The sequence below is a fragment of the Neoarius graeffei genome, chromosome 4 (genome assembly GCF_027579695.1).
Source record: "Neoarius graeffei isolate fNeoGra1 chromosome 4, fNeoGra1.pri, whole genome shotgun sequence".
NCBI classification, from domain to species: Eukaryota; Metazoa; Chordata; class Actinopteri; order Siluriformes; family Ariidae; genus Neoarius; species Neoarius graeffei.
In genome coordinates, this window is record NC_083572.1 from 35596326 (window position 1) to 35616183 (window position 19858).

General features: G+C 43.1%; 1 protein-coding gene across 5 annotated transcripts in view; it reads right to left on the reverse strand.

The window, feature by feature from the left end:
* The window catches only part of rbl1 (retinoblastoma-like 1 (p107)), a 140706-nt gene that overhangs the window by 86478 nt on the left and 34370 nt on the right, over positions 1–19858 (reverse strand). For all 5 annotated transcript variants that reach the window (XR_009654522.1, XM_060919182.1, XM_060919180.1 and 2 more), the window contains 4 exons: positions 12673–12737; positions 8866–8994; positions 5443–5588; positions 5301–5365 (listed from right to left, as the gene is read on the reverse strand). Coding sequence is in view for 4 of the 5 variants with exons in the window: in XM_060919182.1 (XP_060775165.1) it covers positions 5301–5365; positions 5443–5588; positions 8866–8994; positions 12673–12737 (405 nt within the window). In the remaining variant the exon portion in view is untranslated. The remainder of the gene's footprint in view (positions 1–5300; positions 5366–5442; positions 5589–8865; positions 8995–12672; positions 12738–19858) is intronic.

Genomic DNA, 19858 nt, shown 5'->3' on the forward strand with positions numbered 1-19858 from the left:
GTAAAAATCAGTACAAAGGATTACAAAAAAAAAAAAAAATTCATGTTTTGAAGTAGCAGCTTCATCTCCCACTGGGGGAAAAAACCCAACCTTTAATTGAAATAAATTTATTTCATAGAAAAACAAATCTGTCAAAAAATAATTTTCAATTAAACATGTGCCACTATTATTAACACCCCTGCATTTAATACTCTCTACAACCTCCCTCTGCCAGTAAAACAGCACAGAGTCTTCTCTTACAACATTTTATAAAGTTGGAGAATACAAAGCAGGGCATCTGGGACCATTCCTCTTGAAAGAATCTCTCCAAATCATCCAGGGTCCTAGGCCCACTCTTGTGCACTCTCCTTTTCAGCTCACCCCACAGGTTTAGGTCATGGCCATGGCAGAAGCTTGATTCTTTTGTCAGCTAATAATTCTTGTGTTAATTTGGACATGCATTTCGGGTCATTGTCCTGCTGGAAAATCCAGTGATGACAGAGTTTTAGTTTCCTAGCAGAGTCAGGCAGATTTAGATTTAAAATGTCCTGGTATTTCATGAGTCCATGATGCCATGTACCTTCACAAGTTTACCGGGGCATTTTTTTTTGGGGGGGGGGGGGGGGGGGGGGGGGGGGGGAATAGGGTTCTTTTCATTATAGCCATCCTCCTTTTTACGCCAAACCCACCTTCAGTGCTTATTGTCTCATCTCATTATCTCTAGCCGCTTTATCCTGTTCTACAGGGTCGCAGGCAAGCTGGAGCCTATCGCAGCTGACTACGGGCGAAAGGCGGGGTACACCCTGGACAAGTCGCCAGGTCATCACAGGGCTGACACAGACACAGACAACCATCCACACTCACATTCACACCTACGGTCAATTTAGAGTCACCAGTTAACCTAACCTGCATGTCTTTGGACTGTGGGGGAAACCGGAGCACCCGGAGGAAACCCACACGGACACGGGGAGAACATGCAAACTCCGCACAGAAAGGCCCTCGCCGGCCACGGGGCTCGAACCTGGACCTTCTTGCTGTGAGGCGACAGCGCTAACCACTACACCACCGTGCCGCTGTGCTTATTGTCAAAAAGCTCCATTTTTGTGACATCAGACCATAGAACACAGTTCCAGACAGTTGTAGGAGCATTTCACAAACTTCAGGTGCTTACATTTCTGGTTACCTGACAGAAAAAGGCTTTTTTTCTGGTATACCTTCCAAATAATCTATTGGCACTGAAGTGGTATCTGAGGGTGGTTTTGGAGACTTGGAAACCCTAAGATTTTACTTTTTCTTGTAATTCACCAACAGTGATCCTTGGGGATTTGCCCAGGGCTCAACATTAACTTTTAAACCCACTTGCCCTGGGGGGGCAAGTGAGGGTAAATTTCCACTCCCCCCAATATTATCACCTGTCCCCCGTTTTGCGAGTACTACATTTTTTTTAGGAAAACCATAGAATAGTTGTGAATTGCAACATAAAATGAAGATCACACATTGAGTTGAAGTTTGGTTATTGATTAAGTTTATTATTAAGTTTGGTTACTGGTTACTTTTTACTTGTAATGGACAATAACTATTTTATCCAAAATAGTTTTTCCTGCCTTAGTTGATTTATTTCCATTTCACATGCATGCAGCTGTTGTTAAGTTCAGTGTGTTTGTGTAGAACTCTCTCGGACTGTAGGTTCATTACTCGATAAAATAGAAATCTATAACAAAGTTTGCATGAAGATAACTATATGGTGCCAAGACTTTTGAACAGTACTGTGTTTGAGAATATTTATATCTCGATTTTTTGTGATAGCATCCACTTCTAGGTTAAAAAAAAAAAAAAAAAAAAAAAACCACCCGCACTGCGTCATGACAGACAGGATAATGTTTGAGTTTAAAACTGTTTAGTGTGTAGGTTGTGGGTGTTTTATACAGACCTGGCAATCTGTAACTAAATCAGCGCAGCCAGTCTGTCTGGACAAAGCATGTTTTTTTTTTTTTTTTAATAAACCTAGAAGTGGATGATAACAAAATTAAAAAAAAAAAAACTATAAATATTTTGCACAGGACTGTGTTCCTCTGATAACAGAAACAAAGCTCCAGCTCTCTCTGCTCTTAATCTGTTCTTTCAGGATTTATCGCACAGGTCACTCCTTGTTGAGTTTTTTATGCCCGAGTTGTTTGAAACCAATGTGGGTTTTCTGTGTCGAATATGGAAGAGGCTTCACCTTTAAGAAAATCAAACACTTTCATGAAGGAGCTGACTTGAATGCAAGCAGAAAAAAATAAATAAAACAAGATTCTTAAGCAAACTCTTCCATCCTCACATCCGACTTTCTGTTTTTGTAAAATACATTTTAAATACAATCGTGAATTGCTCTGGAGTTTTCAGGCTGAGCTCTTCTCGTCGTATTCTTTAACCACTCATTTCCTCGTTGTTCTTGAAGCATTTGCTTCTATTTGTTAACATTTTTCTTGATAGTGGGGAGACAGTAATGCCTTTTATCTATTTCTCTGTTTGAACAAGCAAAAACGGCATAAAAATTAACCATACTGAAGACAGATTAAGCCTTGCTTACATGAAAAACGGTGTCTGTCTGACCCCAGCTGTAATTATCACGTGATGCGTGACGTCATGGACAAGGGGTCTATAAACATTACGCGTACCATACTACAACAGCGGGGGTGTATAAAATAACTTGCAAAGCAGTAAATGAAACCGAGACGAAGAAAACAGCCAAGACATAATGGTGGATACGTAGCGAGGGACGCTTTTAGGAACTGAAATAAAAGATCAAGAAGTCTAATTTTTGTGGTGCTAGTTGGTAAAATATGCTCATTCCAACTTGCCTGGTCGGGCATGTCAGGGACATCCCACTCACCTAAACGCGTGTTTCACTTGCCCCAGGCAATCGGGCAGTGGTTAATGTTGAGCCCTGTTGCCTCTTTTACCATCCACCTCACTGTACTATGTAGCACATAGGGCTGCCAGTGGAAGTGGGTCACAAGAGGTTATTGATGACATAACCGCTGACAGAATTAGCAAGATGAATTCTGAAGTGTATACAGTGATACTTTCTGCTCAGATTCAGTCAAATGCTACAAAACAGACAGGACAATGCTTCATGGCACAGCTGGATAATGACCCAAAACATACCACAAAAGCACCCCAGGAGCTTCTTAAAGCAAAGAAATGGAATGTTCTTAAATGGCAGAGTCAGTCACCTGACCTTAATCAAATTGAGCATGCTTTTCACTTACTGAAGACAAAACCAACAGACCCACAAACAAGTAGCAGCTGAAGGCGGTTGCAGTAAAAGCCTAGCAAAGATTCAAGGGATGAAACTCAGCATTTGGCAATGTCCATGAGTTCCAGACTTCAGGCAACCATTGACTACAATCCAAATATTAAAAATAATCGTTATATGTTAGCGTGTCCAATTACTTTTGAGCCTGTGAAAATACAAGGGCTATGCAAAAATGGCTGCAATTCCTCAACTGTTAGTGCAATATGCTTGTTAAACACCTTGAATTAAAGCTGAAAGTCTACACTTCAAGCTCGAGCCGAAAAATCTTGATTGTTTCATTTCAAATCCATAGGGGTGGTGTAGAGAGACAAAAATCATGACAATTGTCTCACTGTCCAAATACTAATGGACTGTATTGTGTAGCTGTTGAGGAAGACTTATGAATGAACCTTTTGAGGCTGGTTCTTCCTCAAGGTTTCCTCAGGTTGTCTCTTACTTGCTCATGGGTTGCTCATTTGGGATCTAAATGTAAATCTACATCCAGATATCTGTAAAACTGCTTTGAGACAATCTTTGTTACAAGCGCTACATAAATAGAATGGAATTGAAAGACAGGAGGTCTTTACTGCAAATATTGTGTCATACGTCACTTTGTTGGACGGTCTCGACATGCATGCACAGCAGGAAGCATCCAGGTGTTTCACATCACCCCTCATGATCATATGGGGTTCACAGAACCACCTACATATGTAACTACTCACCGTTACATTTTATAAGGTATGTGATAACAGTTACATTTAACTTGAACATAATTTCTAAATAACCATTACAAATTATTTGCGAAGCAACTCTTAGTTTTTAGTGCTCCAATTGTCGCATAAAAATTGCTTAACATGAACATGCCATCATTTTTACTGATTATTAGACAAAGTACATGATTACTAAGTCATGCTTAAAGCCCGGCGCACACAGGTGATTTTCCCTCGCTTGGTCGTGCAACTTTTTGATGCAAGCGAAAAATTGCTTCATGTAAAGATATTTCTAACGGCGATTTTTTTGTGGCTTGCAACAGATCACAGGTATCAAACATGCTTGATATTCTGCGACAAAAAAAATAAATAGAAAATAAAAATCACCCGTCGCTGACTTGCTGCAAAGATATTGCCGTATGTGCATGTCTTTGCGATAACGAAGTGATCGCCTCCAAAGGCTAAGCCAATCCCCGCCCACAAAGTAGTCACATGATTTCCATATGACTTGCGTCCCCCTCCCCAAATCACCCACTGGTCGCAGATAGCGCGCACACGCAGCTACCCGAGAAGGGAAACTAGCGTCCAAAAATCGCAATACGCTTGCAACGAGAAGTCACACGTGTGCGCCAGGCTTAACATACATACATATGAAGTAACAGTGTTTCCCATTAATTACATAAACTGTGGCAGCTGCTATAGTCTAATCTGTCCTGCCACAGTTTCATAATGAACCAAATACATCTTTACACTTGTCATAGTGTTTTGCACCATGACTTCAGCAAAGCATCGGTCACTCCCTATCAGCCCCCCTCCCCCACTGAACGCATGCACACACAGGACAGTCACCTGGTTGCATCAGACACAAAGCAGTTTGAAGACGCAACACCGTTTGATTTAAAGTCAAACAAAACCCAAAAATAAACGCAGTTTGCACCGTTTCCAAAAGTAAACGCATTTATTCCATTACTATTTTCACATTTAATAAAATAGTGATATTTCTACATTAGACTGCAAAGTTTTCTTATTCTGTTAAATATTTTAGCACATACACAATTTTGCATGAGTAACATTAAATATACATGGTGTTTGTGCTACAGGTCTCGAAACTCTTAATTTTAGAACGTGCACCAGACTGATACATTGATCTTTAAAATATACTAATTTTTCTTCCAGGCGAGCATGCCCCCAGACAACCCTAGAGAGTCCGAGTGAGATCCACCCACTCTCGTCTCACAAAATCCTATGGGAAAACTGAGTAATGAGAATTAACATGCCCATATTGTAAAGTGTTATCTTTTATAAAGGGAGAGGGGGAAAAAAAATCTTACTTATTATCTTGGAAGTTTGGAGTGTCCAGTAACCCAGTAAGCGTGTCCTTGTCTCCTTTAAGAATCTAATGAAAACATGATTTATCATAACCAAAATGTTGTAGACTTTCTGACTTAACAATGCATTAAAGTTTCCACTCACTTTTTTCTCAAATAGACGTCTGATGTAAGGTTTAAAGTAGTGCTCTTTTATTCCTTTCGCCTCAACAACTAGACCATCGTGCAGTTCGCACAAATGCTCAAGCATGCACGGAGCTTCTCCTGAGCTTCCACAATCTGTTGGCAAACCTGGAAAAAAAAAAACAGATATGTATCATTAGATGGGAGTTAGATGCAATGTTGCGATCAACACAAACTTTCTGCAATATACAAAGCAAGAGACCTCAAGAAGAAGGAACAGGTCAAACATTGAATTATGTCTAGGAGAAAATCTTTTCTGCCTTAATAATATATAATAATACTAGCATTAACACTAAAATTAAGTCTTTCTGTGTGGCAAATTCATGAACAAGCTTGAAAGCTGAATTTCTGCAGATGGTGCTGGATGGTGAGAAATTCTTATAGCACCCCAGGAAAACTATTCCCAAATTATTTGTGCTACAATTATTTTTGTATATGTAATAAGTTACTTTTCTAGTCTTGAGCATCAATGCTACCATTTCTGAAAGGTAACCAAAAGCCCTGATTTTTTGAAAGGGAAACAAAAAGCAGAATTTTTTTCTCATAATAAGTTAACTACAAACCCCAGTTCCAGAAAAGTTGGGATATTTTCCAAAATGCAATTAAAACAAAAATCTGCAATTTGTTAATTCACATGAACCTTTATTTAACTGACAAAAGTACAAAGATTTTCAATAATTTTACTGACCAACTTTGTTTATATTTACAAAATACATTACATGGCATTTAGCAGACGCTCTTATCCAAAGCGATGTACAATGAGGGCAAAAGTCAGGTACATGAAGTGTTGAACTTCTAGACAAGAAAGTTCTACTGCCAACTGAACAAGTAACACCTAGTGTAATATGCTGTTGAAATACCAACACTCAAACAGCCAAGGAAACAAACCAACCATATAAAAGTATAACTAAATAGGCGTCGGCAGTTCTGACCTCAATGGGAAGGTCATTCCACCAACGGGGAACCAAGACAGACAATAATCTTGAGTGGGCTGGGCAGGAGCGGAGAGGAGGAGGGGCTAGGCAACCAGCGGCAGTGGAGAGAAGGAATCTGGCTGGTGTGTAGGGGTGGATCAGACTTTGGAGGTATACTGGCCCTAACCCCTTGAGAGCCTGGTAAGCTAGCGCCAATGTCTTAAACTTGATGTGAGCTGCGATAGGTAGCCAGTGCAGGTTGGCAAGCAGAGGGGTGACATGGGAAGAATGAGGAAGGTTGTAGACCAGGCGAACTGCAGCATTCTGAATGAGCTGCACGGGTAATGGCAGAAGCTGGAAGGAAAGCGAAGAGGGAGTTGCAGTAGTCCAAACGGGAGAGGATCAGTGCTTGGACCAGGAGCTGAGTAGAGTAGGTGGTAAGAAAAGGGCAGATCCTTCGGATGTTGTAGAGGAGGAATCTACACCTCCGGGTCACTGCAGCGATGTTCGCTGAGGAGGAGAATTTGTCGTTAAACATGACCCCTAGGTTCTCTGCACTGGGTGAAGGAGACCTAGAGGTGTTCTCCATGGAGATGACAATGTCCAGGGGTGGAGAGGATGGAGCAGGAATGTAGTCTTGTCTGGGGTGAGCTTCAGGCGAAGGTTGTCCATCCAGCTCTGGATGTCACGCAGGCAAGCAGAAATGCAAGCGGAGAACTGTGTGTCAGAAGGACGTAAAGAGAGAAACAGTTGGGTGTCATCAGCATAGCAGTGGTAGGATAGACCATGAGCAAAGATAACTGGGCCAAGAGACTGGGTGTAGAGGGAGAAGAGGAGCGGACCAAGGACTGAACCTTGAGGGACACTGGTGGTAAGTGGGCATGGTGCTGATCTATTTATTAAAAAAAATGTCGGGACTAAGGCAAAATAAGACTGAAGAGTTGATAGGATATTTCAAGTAACACCATTTTGGAAGATTGCACAATAAGCAGGTTAAATTGGTAACAGGTGAGGGTATCATGATTGGGTTTAAAAGGAGCATGCACCAAGGGCTCAGTCTTTGCAAGTAAAGATGGGTCATAGCTCACCCCTGTGTGCAAAAGTTAATGAGAGAGTTGTTTGTTCAAAAAGAAAATCTCTTAACCCAAGACTCCAGAGGACTTGGGTCTTCTAAAATCTACAGTACAGAATACTGTGAAAAGATTAAGGGAATTCAGAGACATGTTAGTGCATAAAGGGCAAGGTCAGAAACCACTGCTGAATGTACATGACCTTCGAGCCCTCAGGCGGCACTGTCAGAGAAACTGTCATACTAATTTGACAGAATATAGCCACATGGGCTCCGAAGTATTTCGGAAAACCATTGTCACTTAGCACAGTCCACCGCTGCATCCAGAAATGCAGCCTGAAACTGCATTATACAAAGAGGAAGCCATTCATAAATTCTGTGCAGAAACACCACCGATTTCTCTGGGCCCAAACTCATCTCAGATGGACCAAAAGACAGTGGAAACGTGTGTTGTGGTCAAATGAGTCCACATTTCAGCTTGTTTTTGGGAAAACCAGACACTGAGTTCTCCATGCAAAAGGTGAACATGACCATCAAGTTTGTTATTCCAGAAAGCTGCAAAAGCCAGCAGCTGTGATGGTATGGGGGGGGGGGGGGGGCATCAGTGTCCACAGCATGTGCAAGTTGCATGTGTGAAGGTACCACTGGCACAGGGGCGTATACTAGGATTTTAGAGAGACACGTTACCATCAAGGTGACGCGTCTTCCCGGGGAAGCCCATGCTCATTTCAGCAGGGCAATGCCAGACCACATTCCGGACAGGCTTCAACAGCGTGGACAGAGTATATGTGATTGACTGGCCTCCTGCCAGTCGTAGACAGAGTGTGTGTGATTGACTGGCCTGCTGCCAGTCTAGAACTGTCTCCTATTGAGAATCTATGATGCAGCATGAAGAGGAGAATCAGACAACGGCGACCACGGACTGTTGAAGAGCTGAAGCCTTAACAAGCAAGAATGGACAAAAATTCCAATTGCAAAACTGCAACAATTAGTATACTCAGTTCCCTACGATTAAAAAGCGTTATTAAAAGGAAAGGTGATGTTAATAATGCCTCTGTCCCAATCTTTTTTTAGTGTTGTTGCAGGCATCAAATTTGAACTTTGTTTATATTTACAAACTACAATTAAGCTGATGGGTAAAACTATTGAAAATATTTTCTTCATACTTATTGTCAGTTAAATAAAGGTTCATGTGAATTAACAAATCACTGATTTTTGTCTTTAAATTGCATTTTGGAAAATATCCTAACTTTTCTGAAAATGGGGTTTGTATATGCCATGGTTTCGGTCGATCACAGTTCACATTAAGTAAACAGTGCATTGTAAAGACAGGTAGCCCAGCTTCAACTGGTATGGCAGATTTTTAATTGGTGAAATACAACTGTGTCTCCATCAGGCTCACCTTTGAAATGTGGATTGATGAGGACTTTCTTGTTGGCACAGAGTAGAGCATTACCATAGACCAGGTCCAGACAGCACAAAAGGAGATGATACGAGTTGACCAGATTATCTCCAATCATATGGAAATTGCCTGCATTAGGATATCAATACAATGGCTTAAATACACTATAACAGGAATTCTAAAAACAATTAAAAATTAATTCTAAACAGATTTCTTAAAATTATTTTAATGAGTTCTAAACAGGTTTTAATTCCTACTTCAGCATGGGCATTGTGGACATTCGGACAGCTGGTATCTCAGTGACGACTAGGTGTGATACACTATATGGCAAAAAGACATTTGTAGACACCTGACCATTAAACTCGTATGGACCTTCCCCAAACTCCTGCCATAAAGTTGGAAGCAAAAAACTGTATAGGATGTCTTTGTATGCTGTAGCACTACAGTTTACATTCACTTGAACCAAGGGGCACAAATATGCTCCAGCGTCCCTGTGCATAAAGGGAGTAGCCTGGGCCCGCCCATCCTAAGCGTGACGCAACACGAGGGCCTGTTGCGAGCTTAGTCTGGCCAGGCAAGCTATCTACAGCTCTTCCAAGCTCCCGAAAAATCGGGAGCCAATCAACTTTGAGCATCTCCAACGGCCCTGGGTAGAGGCGTGTTCAAGGCAGTGACGTAGTAGAACTGCGACCGGAAGCCATAGATTGTTTACAGAATCTATGCCGGAAGCGCTTCATTCACTAGAAACATTAAGAACATGGAGCAAGTTCTCATTGAAAACGGAGCAAAGAGCAGCCCTGGAGGTATTTATTGAAAGGAAGGACGTTTTCGCCTTGCTCCCGACCGGCTTCGGTAAGAGTTTAATCTACCAGTTAGCTCCGTCGCGTCACATACGTCAGAGGAAAGAGTGATGTGATTGGTTTAAGCTTCATCACAGCCTTTTCTGGCTTCGACCAGTAGCAAACTGAGGCATTTCAGGGAGGCGGGTCAACCACGCACTTTGGGAAACGGTTGGGCTTAATATCTTTGCCAGACCAAATGCTCGTAGAGCTTTGAAGTCGCGTTAGCCAGACTATAAAGGGAGCCCAATTAAGATGTGGTTTTCCAAAGGTTGGAGCAGAAGATCTCGAGTGGCCTGCACAAAGCCCTGACCTCAACCCCACCAAACACCTCGGAGATGGATTGGAATACAAACTGCACCCCAGGCCTTTTTGACAGCCATCAATTCCTGACCCCAATAATGCTTTTGTAGCTGAATGTGCAAATCCCCACAACCATACTCCAAAATCTAAGAGAAAGCCTTCCCAGATTAGTGGAGATTAATACAACAGCAGAGCGGGAACTAACTCTGGAGTGGGATGTTCAAAATGCACATATGAATGTTATTGCAAGGTGTCTACAAACATTAGGCCATTGTGGCAGTGGGGGCGTGGCCAAGCAGCAGTCTGTGAATGGAGGGCGGGGTCGGGAAAGGTAAATGGCTAAGTCATTCCACCTGCTGTCAATTAATGTGTGTGTGTGGGAGAGTGAGGCTGAAAAGCTATATCTCTCTCTTTAGAAATAAAAGTTTGTAAGAACTTCAGGTCTCGCCTGCCGTGCTTCTGTACACATCAGGGATTTGCAACAGCCATATAATGCATTAAATGTGAGGGGTAAAATCTAATATCCATCAGATTATCATTTATCAATGCCTTTTTTGAAGTACAAGTAAGTTTTATGATTAAAGTATACCTTCAAAAGTATTCAGTTGATTGTGTTGCTGCTGAAAAATTAATGTAAACAAAAGAAAATTATATTTCCCAAGGCTAGTTTTCACTTAGGCAGCAAGGTGCTGTAGGTGGTTAGCACTGCTGCCTCAAAGAAAGAAGGTCCTGGGTTCGAGCCCAGCGGCCGACGAGGGCCTTTCTGTGTGGAGTTTGCATATTCTCCCCGTGTCCGCGTGGGTTTCCTCCGGGTGCTCCAGTTTCCCCCACAGTCCAAAGACATGCAGGTTAGGCTAATTGGTGGCTCTAAATTGGCCGTAGGTGTGAATGGTTGTCTGTGTCTACGTGTCAGCCCTGCAATAACCTGGCGACTTGTCCAGGGTGTACCCCGCCTCTCGCCCATAGTCAGCTGGGATAGGCTCCAGCTTGCCTGCAACCCTGCAGAACATGATAAGCAGCTACAGATAATGGATGGATGGATAGTTTTCACTTAGGGATGGTAAGGCCAGCCTTAAAAAAAAAAAAATTATTTGTTGGCAGTAACCCAGCCGGGTATAAAAAGAAACGTCAAAAAAATTTGCAGGTGAAGCATTTGTAAAAAACCTTTTAAGCCTGCCGAATGGCCCCTATCATACACTGTACCCATATTGACTGTTGCCAAAACCCTTGCGCATGATGTCACACATCATGTGATAATTACAGCTGGGGTCAGACAGATACCATCTTTCATGTAAGCAAGGCTTAATCTGTCTTCAATATGGTTTATTTTTGCACTGAGAAAAAGATAAAAAAGGTATTACCGTCTCCCCGCTATCAAGAAAAATGTTAGAGAAGCTTCAAGAACACCGAAAAAAATGAGTGGTTAAAGAGAATATGACGAAAGGAGCCAAGCCTGAAAACTCCAGAGAAATTCGTGACTGTATTAAAGATGTATTTAAAAAAAATAATAGAAAGCCCGAAGTAAGGATGGAAAAATTTGCTTAAGAATCTCGTTTTATTTTTTTCTGCTCGCATTCGAGTTAGCTTCTTCATGAAAGTGTTTGATTTTCTTACAGATGAAGGTTTCCTTATTTGACATGGAAAACTCAGATTGGTTTCAAACAACGCAGACAAAACTCAGTAAAAAAACCAACAAAAAGTGACCTGTGTGATACATCCTGAAAGAACAGAAAAGATTAAGAGCAGAGAGCGCTGAAGCTTTGTTTCTGTTATCAGAGGAACTCATGCCTGTGCAAAACATCACCATGGAGCCAGAGTGTAGTAATGAATCTACAGTTCGAGAGTTTTCTCCACAAACACACTGAACTTTACAACATCTGCATGCATGTGAAATGGAAATAAATCAACTAAGGCAGGAAAAACTATTTTGGATAAAATTGTTACTGTCCGTTACACAGGTTGATCAGTGTGTAACTCAGCTGTGCCTTTTGAATAGAGAATAAATGAAGAGGGGACTGAACATTAACCGTTTATTGAAATTATTATTACAAGGGTGACTATAGCTACAACTAGAATGCACCGATTCAGTTAGCGTTTGTAATAATTGTACCAGCCACTATTAGATAAAATAAAATCTTACAATATTGTTTGAAAGTCTAGAGTAAGACATTGTTATTTTACAAATAACACTTCAGATATTGTTTCAACAATAATAAGTATCACTGTATAAATGATAGAGTGCAAATATCGAACTTGGTGTTGTGTACCACGTTATCGTGTATCGTTAACGTGTATCACGTTAGTAACATTTTGATACTTAAAGTTATGAACTTGTTCTGTCAGATATTAAATTTTTCGAAAGCATTATCAGATTATTTACATGTCAAATTAATTATTTGCTGTAAAATGAATTACACTGTTGCAAGGCTTGTAATGTATAGGTTTTTATATGGCCCATCTGAAAAAATTTCCTCCGCAAATACCTGGTGATCTTGAAGGGGCAAAAATTTTTTGCTGCCTACCTACTAGAATTTTTCATACCATGTTACCACCAACAAAGAAAAGGCTGGCCTAATGAGCAATGTTCTGGAGCTTTACAGACCCACACCCTCAATCTCTCTCACGGTCACTCTCAGCAGGTGAGTCAATTTAAGGTAGTGCTAACCTTTAGTGTACACAAACAGCGTCCAGGAGAACTTGAAAACATCAGTAGTGTGGCAGAGATGATGCCTAAAAGAAAGACAAACGTGAAAAGACATAGAAATTATTTTTCCTTGAATTAAAATATAACTACTTTATAAATACAAACAAAAGTGATGGTGTGATCAAGGAACGTGCCACAAAGCATGCTCACTAAAATAGGCTTATTTCAACAAGGAATTTGCATCAGTTTTGGTTCTACAAAGGATGAGAACATTAAATCTGCTCCATGTCCTCCTAATGACAGATTCTATTGGACAAGCCACATAATGCCATGGTACCAAGGATCTGCAACAGTAACGTCAATATTTGCATGATATTTGAACCTGGGAAAGATTAAGATGGCAGCGCTCAGGGACCTTGTTTTTCTTCTAAAATAAAATCTGTAAACACTTACAAATATGAACAAGTGTACACTCAAACATATCTTGTATGGATATTATCAGTCAGTATAAAGGAGTTTGCTTTTTATATTTTGTTTGGCAAGAGAATATGAAAATGCATCAACCTGATTTTTGATGGCTTTTGTGACTGTAGGGTACCTGATCATAAGTGCAAGGCAGTGTCTCTCAAACACTTGAACACTAGACAATGAAATCTGTATTTTATTTACATAAGCTGGATGGGGTTGTTTTATCTAGTGCTTATTTTTAATTTGCTTAAAAAAAAATAAATTAAAAAAGATAAAAAGGTGGGATTATTTACCAACGCATTTTACACTCATCCGGAGCTCCGCTTTAAGGCAATGCATGCATGAATTCATGCATGCATGCATGCATGAATTCATGCATGCATGCATGCATATTTATTTATTTATTTTTTACTTGACGTTGAAAGTTTGACAGCAAAGCAACACTTTTTTTTTTTTTTTAATAAAGCAAGGCATTTTTTGAAAACCTGGGCCTAGGTTTAACAGTCTTTCTAACTTATATTACATGTGAACTAAAAATGTTATACCTTTCTCACACTTCTAGTTAAATCAGCTTGCAGGGCCTGAAGCCCTTTTCTGTGGATGGTGTTGGAATATTGTTGACAAAACATTGAGTTTGAGTCTAATGGAACCTGCGTAGCCCAAAAGTAGATTCTTTTCAAAGCAATCAGGCTCAAAATAGTCCTCACAAACAGAATTTCTACCAAAAGTGTGTGTCAAAAATGTGACTTGCTCCCAAGTTGTGTAGCCAATGTTGAGCAAGTAGTTTACGTTGCTCAGTTGGCGGCAATTAAAGACAGAAAAAATGCTTTCCCTTATTATCTCATCTCATTTTCTTCCGCTTATCCGGGGCCGGGTCGCGGAGGCAACAGTCTGAGCATGGAAGCCCAAACTTCCCTCTCCCCAGACACCTCGGCCAGCTCCTCAGGAAGAACACCGAGGCGTTCCCAGGCCAGCCGAGAGACATAGTCCCTCCAGCGTGTCCTGGGTCTTCCCCAGGGCCTCCTCCCGGGGGGACATGCCTGGAACACCTCCCCAGGGAGGCGTCCAGGAGGCATCCAAAAGAGATGCCCGAGCCACCTCAGCTGATTCCTCTCGATATGGAGGAGCAGCGGCTCTACTCCGAGCTCCTCCCAAGTGACTGTGCTTCTCACCCTAAGGGAGCACCCAGCCACCCTGCAAAGGAAACTCATTTCGGCCGCTTGTATCTGCGATCTTGTTCTTTCAGTCATTACCCAAAGCTCATGACCACAGGTGAGAGTCAGAACATAGATCGACCAGTAAATCAAGAGCTTCACCTTTTGGCTCAGCTCCTTCACCACGACGGACCGGTAAAGCGTCTGCATCACTGCGGAGGCTGCACCGATCCGGCAGTCGATCTCACGCTCCATCCTTCCCTCACTCATGAACAAGATCCTGAGATACTTAAACTCCTCCACTTGAGGCAGGACTTCTCCACCAACCTGAAGAGGGCAAGCCACCCTTTTCCGGTCTAGAACCATGGCCTTGGACTTGGAGCTGCTGATTCTCATCTCCGCCGCTTCACACTTGACTGCAAACCGCCCCAGTGCATGCTGAAGGTCCTGGTTTGAAGAAGCCAACAGGACAACAACATTTGCAAAAAGCAGAGATGAAATCCTGTGGTTCCCAAACAGGATTCCCTCCGGCCCCTGGCTGCACCTAGAAATTCTGTCCATAAAAATTATGAAGCAAGCCGGTGACAAAGGGCAGTCCTGCCGGAGTCCAACATGCACTGAGAACAGGTCTGACTTACTGCCGGCAATGCGAACCAGACTCCTGCTCCATTCGTACAGGGACCAGACAGCCCTTAGCAAAGAGCCCCAAAACCCCATACTCCCGAAGCACCCCCCACAGGATACCACGAGGGACACGGTCGAATGCCTTCTCCAGATCCACAAAGCACATGTGAACTGGTTGGCCAAACTCCCATGAACCCTCAAGCACCCTATGAAGGGTACAGAGCTGGTCCAGTGTTCCACGACCAGGACGAAAACCGTATTGTTCCTCCTGGATCCAAGGTTCGACGACTGGCTGAATTCTCCTCTCCAGTACCCTGGAGTAAACCTTCCCAGGGAGGCTGAGAAGTGTGATTCCCCTATAATTAGATCACACTCCGGTCCCCTTTCTTAAAAAGAGGGACCACCCCGGTCTGCCACTCCAGAGGCACTGTCCCCAACCGCCACGCGATGTTGCAGAGGCGTGTCAGCCAAGACAGCCCCACAACATCCAGAGACTTGAGATACTCAGGGCGGATCTCATCCACCCCCGGCGTCTTGCCACCGAGGAGCTTGCAAACCACCTCAGTGACTTCGGCTTGTGTAATGGACGCGTCCACCTCCGAGTCATCAGCCTCCGCTTCCTCAATGGAAGACGTGACCGTAGGATTGAGGAGATCCTCAAAGTATTCCTTCCACCGCCTGACAATATCCCCAGTCGAGGTCAACAGCTCCCCACCCGCACTGTAAACAGTGTTGGCAGAGTACTGCTTCCCCCCCCCGAGGCGCCGGACAGTTTGCCAGAATTTCCTCGAGGCCGACTGATAGCCCTCCATGGCCTCACCGAACTCCTCCCAGTTCCGAGTTTCTGCCTCCGCAACTGCCCGAGCTGCGGCACGCCTGGCCTGTCGATACCCGTCAGCTGCCTCAGGAGTCCCAGAGGCCAATATGGCCTGATAGGACTCCTTCTTCAGCTTGACGGCATCCCTTACTTCCGGTGTCCACCACCGGGTTTGGGGATTGCCGCCACAACAGGCACCGGAGACCTTGTGGCCACAGCTCCGAACAGCCGCGTCGACAATGGAGGCAGAGAACATGGTCCACTCAGACTCAATGTCCCCCGCCTCCCTCAGAAGCTGGGAGAAGCTCTCCCGGAGGTGGGAGTTAAAGACCTCCCCAACAGAGTGCTCGGCCAGACGTTCCCAGCAGACCCTCACCATACGTTTGGGCCTGCCAGGTCTGTCCGGCTTCCTCCTCCGCCAGTGGATCCAACACACCACCAGGTGGTGATCAGTTGACAGCTCAGCCCCTCTCTTCACCCGAGTGTCCAAGACATAGGGCTGGAGATCAGATGAAATAAAGTCAATCATCGACCTCTGACCTAAGGTGTCCTGGTGCCACGTGCACTTATGGACACCCCTATGCTCGAACATGGTGTTCGTTATGGACAAACCGTGACTAACACAGAAGTCCAATAACAAAGCACCACTCGGGTTCAGATCGGGGAGGACGTTACTCCCAATCACGCCCCTCCAGGTGTCACGGTCATCGCCCACGTGAGCATTAAAGTCCCCCAATAGAACAATGGAGTCCCCAGTCTGATCACCTCTCAATACCTCTTCCAGGGACTCCAAGAAGGCCGGATAGTCTATACTGCTATTTGGCCCGTAGGCACAAACAACAGCAAGAGCCCTCTCCCTGACCCAAAGGCGCAGAGAGGCGACCCTCTCGTTCACTGGGGTAAACTCCAACACATGGCGGCTGAGCTGGGGAGCTATAAGTAAGCCCACACCAGCCTGCTGCCGCTCACCGTGGGCGACTCCAGAGAAGTGGAGAGTCCAGCCCCTGTCGAGGAGCTGGGTTCCGGAGCCCAAGCTGTGTGTGGAAATAAGCCTGAATATCTCTAGCCAGTATGTCTCAACCTCCCGCAAAAGCTCAGGCTCTTTCCCCCCAGCGAAGTGACATTCCATGTCCCAATAGCTAGCCGCTGTGTTCAGGGATCAGGTCGTCGAGGCCCCTGCCTTTGACTGCCGCACAATCCACACTGCACCGGCCCCCTACGGCTACCTCTGTGGGTGGTGAATCCACAGGTCGTCTGGCCCACGTCACCACTTCGGGCTGAGCCCGGCTGGGCCCCGTGGGCAAAGGCCCGGCCCCGAGGGCAAAGGCCCGGCCACCAGGCACTTGCATATGAGCCTCAACCCCGGGCCTGACTCCAAGGTGGGGCCCCGGCTGCGCCATACCGGGCGACATCACGGTCCTTGATTTTTTTCATTTCCATAAGGGGGTTTGGTGAACTGCTCTTGGTCTGGCCTGTCACCTAGGACCTGTCTGCCTTGGGAAACCCTAACAGGGGCGTAATGCCCCCAGCAACATAGCTCCTAGGATCATTCAAGCACACAAACCCCTCCACCACAATAAGGTGGCAGTTCTAGGAGGGGCCTTATTATTAATATATTTATTATTTTTGTAACCATTTGGACTTTTGACCAACACACCGCATCCAAAATTTGAACTTAATGGGGTAAAGAGGTTTAAGGAATTATGACCATTTGCTATAGCACCACTTAACAAATTCACATCAAATTTTGTAGACTCAAGATCAACAGATGTAAATTCTCAATTTTTGTGACGATTGGACATTGCATTAATGAGGTGTAACTCCTGGAATTAATTGCAGCTGCACCCCTAAAATTCACTGGATAACCGTGGCCACATTTTCTAACACGCCAACTAACTTTGTGCTGTGAACCAAATTTCATGAAAATCTAACAATCCATCTAGGAGGAGATGCATTTTACAAAAAAAATAATAAATAAATAAATAAAAGATTCGTGGAAAATCCAATATGGCACATCATTTTGGTCCACTTGGCTTTTTTTGTTCATCTGGTGCCAGGCGGTGTTAACCCCCCCCAACTGCTGCAGTTTAGAACAATATTTTAATCAGGCATGCGCACTGCATGCTCGAAGGAATGACGTCACTTCCTATCCCTGATGAAGGCTCCTGAAAGAGTTGAAATCTTGAGTATGTCCAAGAATTTTGTGGAGTAAAAAGTTTTTTTAAATCTTTATAAGTCATAAAGTACACACTGTTTTTGTTGCTAAATTGGTTTTGGAGCAGTGAGAGTAAACATCAGTCTATTTAATAAAAATTGAATTGAATATTTTTTGTACCTGCATATCTGTTTTACTGACAGCTATATTGATCACCTACAGTGGTGCTTGAAAATTTGTGAACCCTTTGGAATTTTTCTATACTTCTGCATAAATATGGCCTAAAAACACAATCAGATTTTCACACAAGTCCTAAAAGTAGATAAAGAGAACCCAGTTAAACAAATGAGACAAAAATATTATACTTGGTCATTTATTTATTGAAGAAAATGATCCAATGTTACATATCTGTGACTGGCAAAAGTATGTGAACCTCTAGGATAAGCAGTTAATTTGAAGGTGAAATTAGAGTCAGGTGTTTTCAATCAATGGGATGACAATCAGGTGTGAGTGGGCACCCTGTTTTATTTAAAGCACAGGGATCTATCAAAGTCTGATCTTCACAACACATGTTTGTGGAAGTGTATCATGGCACGAACAAAGGAGATTTCTGAGGACCTCAGAAAAAGCGTTTTTGATGCTCATCAGGCCGGAAACGGTTACAAAACCATCTCTAAAAAAATAAATAAATAAATAAATAAATAATTAAAAAAAAAAAAAAAAGAGTTTGGACTCCACCAATCCATAGTCAGACAGACTGTGTACAAATGGAGGAAATTCAAGACCATTGTTACCCTCCCCAGGAGTGGTCGACTAACCGATCACTCCAAGAGCAAGGTGTGTAATAGTCAGCGAGGTCACAAAGGACCCCAGGGTAACTTGTAAGCAACTGAAGGCCTCTCTCACATGTTAATGCTCATGAGTCCACCATCAGGGGAACACTGAACAACAATGGTGTGCATGGCAGGGTTGAAAGGAGAAAGCCATTGCTCTCCAAAAAGAACATTGCTGCTCGTCTGCAGTTTGCTAAACATCACATGGACAAGCCAAAAGGCTATTGGAAAAATATGTTTTGTGGATGGATGAGACCAAAATAGAACTTTCTGGTTGAAATGAGAAGCGTTATGTTTGGAGAAAGGAAAACACTGTATTCCGGCATAAGAACCTTATCCCATCAGTGAAACATGGTGGTGGTCGTGTCATGGTTTGGGCCTGTTTTGCTGCATCTGGGCCAGGACGGCTTGCCATCATTGATGGAACAATGAATTCTGAATTATACTAGTGAATTCTAAAGGAAAACGTCAGGACATCTGTCCATGAACTGAATCTCAAGAGAAGGTGGGTTATGCAGCAAGACAACGACCCTAAGCGCACAAGTCGTTCTACCAAAGAATGGTTAAAGAAGAATAAAGTTAATGTTTTGGAATGGCCAAGTCAAAGTCCTGACCTTAATCCAATTGAAATGTTGTGGAAGGACCTGAAGCGAGCAGTTCATGTGAGGAAACCCACCAACATCCCAGAGTTGAAGCTGTTCTGTATGGAGGAATGGGCTAAAATTCCTCCATGCCAGTGTGCAGGACTGATCAACAATTACCGGAAACGTTTAGTTGCAGTTATTGCTGCACAAGGGGGTCACACCAGAAACTGAAAGCAAAGGTTCACATACTTTTGCCACTCACAGATATGTAATATTGGATCATTTTCCTCAATAAATAAGTGATCAAGTATAATAGTTTTGTCTCATTTGTTTAACTGGGTTCTCTTTATCTACTTTTAGGATGTGTGTGAAAATCTGATGTTTTAGGTCATATTTACGTGGGAATATAGAAAATTCTAAAGGGTTCACAAACTTTCAACCACCACTGTATATAGCACCAACTTGGCATGACGTTGGTTCAATTAAAAAAAAAAAAAAAGTCAAAGGTAGTGTCTGATATAGTAAAAATACTTTTGCCATGTTCATGTACAGTGCCTTGAAAAAGTATTCAT